The sequence below is a fragment of the Zingiber officinale genome, chromosome 7A, assembly GCF_018446385.1.
Source record: "Zingiber officinale cultivar Zhangliang chromosome 7A, Zo_v1.1, whole genome shotgun sequence".
Lineage (NCBI taxonomy): Eukaryota > Viridiplantae > Streptophyta > Magnoliopsida > Zingiberales > Zingiberaceae > Zingiber > Zingiber officinale.
The window spans coordinates 108310849-108316853 of record NC_055998.1 but is presented as its reverse complement, the minus strand read 5'-3'; the positions used below and the strand labels follow the sequence as shown (position 1 = coordinate 108316853).

Here is a 6005-nt window from a genome sequence, read left to right as displayed (position 1 = left end):
CTAAAATGATGTTTGTCGCCTATATAAGGGGAGGTAACCATAGGCATTTAGGTGCAATGAAGCTAGGGCAGTAAATTTTTCTTCAACTTACCTTCATATCCTGCAAGAGCATTAAAATATTTAAATGTGTTAACAAAATCAAGTGAGCTTGTATTTTTTTTAAAAACAAATAAAATCAATTTGACCTAAAGTTGTCAACAAAGTAAAATCTCTATACAATATGCACTACAATGCTATATAAACTCTTTCATACAATATATTTGTGTACGCACACATTCGAATACAGATATGTAGCTTTGTTTGACAAATTGGACCAATAACTCCGCGATGATGAAGCAAATGTTGAAGAGAGAAATAAGATAAATTAGTTTATATTGCTTGTTGCCTCATCACTGCACTTGCTAACTTTAGCTTTTTTTTATCATCTTACAATTTGCACTTTCCATGTGTAAAATGACACCATGACCACCTTCAACTTTAGTCATCCCATGCCAATGGCTAAAGTTTAATTAGCCAAAAGAGAAAGGAAAAGAGGAGGATGCCTCTAACCCTATACTTCTATTCTACTGCATGCATGAGACATAGAGTTCAATTTGTTGCTAGTTTCAGTCCTTCTTCATGATATATATGACAAGATCCTTCTTTTTTTCTTCCCCTCCATTGATTGCATGATTATAATGTTAGCCATGAAGCCCATATCTAAATTATCAAAATGATCATATATATGTATATATATATATATATGATATATATCAAACATGCTCAGTCTCATTCCAATCTGGTCTTCCTAAGGTGAACTCCAAGCTAGGGTTTTTGACTTCTTCGGAGGTGCTCATTCGATTATGAGAATGATTATCCTGCAATAACCATGAGATGATTATGATTCAGATTCATAATTCTACCTTGATTATTCATCCCAGTTATAAAATCTTTTTATCATTTTTTGCCAGAGTTAAATCTCGATATAACACAAAAAGAATTTACTTGGACGTACTTCGTCTAGATCACAGCTTGGTTGCGTCCATCCACTTCGGCTGAAAATAGTCCAACATATATATTATAAAAGAAATTTCCATTAGGCAACAACAATTCATACCATAGATCAACCAAAAAACCCTATGTAATGTATGGTGAGTACAGTAATTAAGTTTAGTAATGTAGCTAGATATGAAAAACTCAGGCGACCTTCTACACTTCAGAGTTATATATAACTTTAGACTGTACTCTGAAAGCTCTAAGAATAGATGCAATTTAATTTGATAGCTAGTGTGGAGATAATCTAATATTATATAACTTCATCTTAATCAACTAACTTTATTTGGCAGATGCAATTTTGTTTTCTTGAATTTAATTCCATTGATAAGTAGGAAAGGTTTAAGTGATTCGACACAATGGCAATCAAATTTATGGTGGATTTTGTATTGAGGCAAAACAATTATATGTGTTCCACTAATTGTTGCTATCAATAATAATTTTAATTTGTTTTCCTAAGTAAACAAAGATGCTATGATAACAGATGATCAAAAACTACATATAATTTTCTTATTTTATTCTTACTTTTATATATATTTCAGTATCTACTATCATTTCCAATACTATTGGTGTTTCTTGTCTTCAAAAATTGTTCTGCCAAATTTATTGTGTCAGTTGGTTTATAGGAATAACGGCTTTTCCCTTCTACGACAAAATTAAATTTCTAGGTTTTAGACGAACCTAATTATATGAATTTGTTATTGCTAACACAATGTTATTCAATTAATATGGCAAATTAGAGTCTCACAGGCAAGTAATAAGACATTTGACTTTCGAAAAACCTTTCTTGCAAGTAACCTTAGAAAAATGCGTTCCAATGGTCAATATAAATTATCGATAAATCTCAATGGGTGGCTAGCTAGAAAATGAATCTAACGTGTTTAATCAATCCATGTTATTTTAAAAATACAATTAACCATTAATATATATAGAGAGATAATTTTTAAAAAATAAATATGAAAATAGATAGGAAAAGATATAATTGACTTATAAAATATAATATTATTTGGGCATCCTTAATAATGACCCTAGTTACATTCTAACCATTTAGCACTTCAATCCTATTAGTTAGGAAGAAAAATATTAAATGCAAGTATTTATTTGCTAAGCATGAAATTAAAGATCTTCTTGGACTACATTGAATATAAACTCAGCAGTGGCCACAACATGCATTTATGTCAGTGTAAGGTTTGTAGGAACTTTTCTTCTAACAAGTATTAAATATAACAGTAAATCTTGCTGGTTAGAATCTGACCCGCTAAAAATGAATTGTAATACATACATGTAATTAATATATAAATATGATATTATTAAAATGTCCAAATACATGCATATATGCATGTATCTTGGCTAGCATATTCTAACCATTTAGCACTATCCTAAATGTAATTCTCCTCACCCTTACTTGTAGACAAAACTAATCAAGTGTCTTTCACTATTTAATTACGTAGTAAAATGTATATACATAAAGTTCAAATGAAGTGCATCTTCTTCTAAAAGTATAGGATAAATGCTGCATTCATCTAAGATTTGATTGCTTTTTTTCGTAGATAGCTTAGCTTTCCTTTTCCTCGATAAGACAATTGCTTCCATTTAAATAATTGAATATAAAATTTCATGCAAAGCTAAAGCGAACAAAAGAGGCTTTTATCAGTTACTAAAGATAGAAATCAACAAGGATCCACTATAAGCCACACAAACTCATTGTCAAATCTAATCTTTTAATTAACAAATAAAAACATGCATGCAAGCAAAACAAATTAGTCAAAATACTTAAGATACAAATGAATATTGTTGTTATTATAATAAATTTTTAATGGAAGGAGAGAAGGCCAAAGAGAAGGAATATGAGATCTTGAATCAATGTTATTGATTAGTAAGGCAACGGGACATTTATTTGGAGATAGAGAAAGAAACACAACTAGTTTTCTAGCTAGTGGCGGGGGATGTCAGGGCAAAACACATTTCAGGAATCAGAACCATGCAACGAAGCGAAAGATAAAATTAAATAAAATAAAACAGAAAACAAAGGGAAAGGTCTGAGAGGTGTTCAAGAACCATTAACATGCTACTATTGTATAATGCAATAAAGCCACAGAGAAAAGGATGCAAAAGACAGGAGGTATATAGGCTTTTTTGGTCCTATGTGACAACACATCACCACCTATTACACACCTTGTCACAGCCCTATACCGTCCTACCATTTCATTATATATCCTCCATAAATAATTGCCAAGAATAATCTCGACACCACAATAATCTTCCTCTTTTTTTCCCCTTTCTTCATACTTGTTTTCTCCTTGTTACTTATCTTTGCTTTTTGTGTCCTACAAGTTAAGTGCCATGTCTCTCCTCTCCCCATGAAATCTAAAGAAAAAGACTAAAAAAAAGGGAAAAAAAAGAAGCAAAAGCTGCCATTCGCTTAGCATGCAGTTATAGATATATCTGCCTTTTAGTTTTTTCTGAAATAATAAGCGATTATATACCTTGATGAGTTAGTCCATTTAGTGGTGGTGTTAGCAATGGCAGAAGGGAAGTCCAAGGCATAAGTAGTGCTTGGTTTAGCTCCGGCGTCTGAGGTTACTCTCTGCTCCATCAGCCGTCCGATGTTGAGATCAGCATTGCTTGCAGGAGAGAAGTCCTCTTCGCCTGAGCCATCTGATTGGCCTGGTCGCCATTAATGTAGGTACGTTGCATTGTGAAGCAAGCCGATTAATTAATTAATTAAAATGAGGAGAAGAAAGGATATTACGAGGCTAAGCAATATGAATTACCTGAGGAAGCAGCAGGCTTGTCAGTGGTCTTCAGAGTTCTATACATCTGCAGAGGCAAAAGTTGGAAAAATTGCAGAGAGCAGTGAAGAAAGAGATTAATTGGGAGAGCACAAACACAAGAAAAGACCACGCAATGAGCTCACGGGACAAGCAAGGAATTACGATAAAAGAAAAAGAGGAATATCATTGGTTGAGGGGGATGAAAACTAGAAAAATATATTAATTGGATTTAAAAGGAAGGAACAGGAACGGGAACAGGGACAGGAACAGAAGAGGTAGCTATCTGCAAGCGGAGGCCGAGTTGGCAGATTCAACCTTTCTTTTTAAAGAAGCTTGTTTGTTCACTTCCTTCTCCATACCCTATGCGTGTTGGTGTTGGGTGTTGGGTGTGATGCATTATTGTGAAATGATGACTCTTTTTTTTCCTCTCCCTCTCCCTCTGATTTGGCACAGTAACCGATGGAAAGAGGAGGAGGCAGTGATATGAGTGACTGAATGAATGAGTGAATGAAAGAATAGATGTGTCTGCTTCTCGCTGACCACACTTCCGTACTCAGATTAGATGATGGAGAAATTATGAGATTAGAAAGAAAAAAAAAAGGACAAAAACCAACGATCGATTGAAACAGGTAAGCATGATTAACCAAGGATTGACATCGAGGAAACGAGAGAGAGAAGATTGCTGGGTACCTGCAAATGGCTCTTGACATGTGCTAAAGTGAGGTCTTTGACATCCATGAGCTCGAGTACTGATTTCGGAGTTGCCCCTGCATTTGATTAATACTACTGTTTTAAGATTGGCAAGTGGACAGAAAATGATAGGATGTATGATCGATGCCTACTTTCGTGGCCGCCGAGAAGTTCGACGGCGTGGACGAAGCGGGCGTGGAGGGTGCTGGTCCACCGCATCCGCGGCGCTCGCATGGTGCGCTTCGCCGGAAGCTTGGGGAGGAACCGCGACCGCATCAACATGTTGGCGTGGGAGGAAGGTTCGAAGGGCCTGATCATGCCGTAATTGCTGTAGTGGTGATGGTGGAAGAGCTGATGGTGATGGTGCGCGTTGTGGTTTTTGATCAACAGCTCTGGGGAAAAGGCTGCGCCGTTGAGCCGTGACGCCTGCGGGTGAGAGATCATGCGGTGGTACGGAGACGTGGCGCCGTTGGGGATGGGGCCGAGGAATGAAGGAGACGGCATCGCGTCGAAATTGGACGAGGAGGAAGAAGAGGGCCAGTGAGAGGAGAAGGCGGAGGCAGAAACGGCGTGAAGCTTGGGATCAACAGAGAGGAAAGGGAGCGGCGTGCCGACGCCGGCACCGGTACTGCTATTTTTGTTGTAGACCGGGATACCTTTTATTGGCGTGAGGCCGTCGAAGGAGCCGCTCCCGATCGCACGGTGAGTAATGTGGCAGCGATCTAGCGGCGGCATCAGCGAGTAGTTCTCCAGCAATCTCGGCGGCTGCGGCCACCACGTGTTGTCGACCGTCGCTGCAGTGGAAGGATAAGAAAGACAGAGCTTAGTGCGAGCGGCATCATCGTCGTCTTCTCGGAAGCAGTGGGAGGACTCGCCGGAGCTCGCACAGATTGAATCCGCAAGATTGATGTTTGGAGGGCTGATGTGCAGGGAGAGGTCGGGCGACGACGTCGTCATGGCGGCGGCTTCCATTGACATTTCCATGCCTTCTCCTCCTCCTTTTGCTTGATTGTATTCCTCCTTGTATGGCTAAGGCTACTAAGGCTAAGGCTTTCTTCTTGATGGCCAACTGGAATTAATCATTTTAATATATATATACCTAATGAATCACACCTACACGTATGGCTAAGTAAGAGAGAGTAAGAGGAGAAAGGATCTTGTTTTCCTAACAGAAGAAAAGAGGAGAGAAAGAGGAGACGAGGGTTTGGAGCTCGTCTTGTATCTGTTCACTGCTACTTAATTGATATATATATATATATATATATATATATATATATATATATATATATATATATATATATATATCTATATATGAAGAAAGTTAAAGAACAGACTTGTGTGAAGGATCATGGACTACCGCTCCTAGGTTTGCCGAGGACAACTATAAGCTGCAGACTAATTAAGGATCGGGAAAAGAAGAGAAAAGACCAATTAATTAATAAAAAAAAAGAGGATTTTATCATAGAGATTAGAAGAGACTGATTCAAATTGCAGGGAGGGAGAGAGAAA

The 6005-nt window shown here is 37.5% G+C and overlaps 1 protein-coding gene across 1 annotated transcript; it reads right to left on the bottom strand.

Moving 5' to 3' along the window:
* Positions 1-231: 231 nt before the first annotated feature.
* Positions 232-5714, bottom strand: LOC122001967 (probable transcription factor RL9). The gene is made up of 6 exons (XM_042556960.1): positions 4649-5714; positions 4497-4573; positions 3807-3852; positions 3519-3699; positions 995-1034; positions 232-857 (listed from the first exon to the last, which is right to left on the bottom strand). The coding sequence occupies exons 1-6, from the start codon at positions 5478-5480 to the stop codon at positions 753-755; spliced, it is 1281 nt and encodes a 426-aa protein (XP_042412894.1). The 5' UTR covers positions 5481-5714; the 3' UTR covers positions 232-752.
* Between the last annotated feature and the right edge of the window lie 291 nt (positions 5715-6005).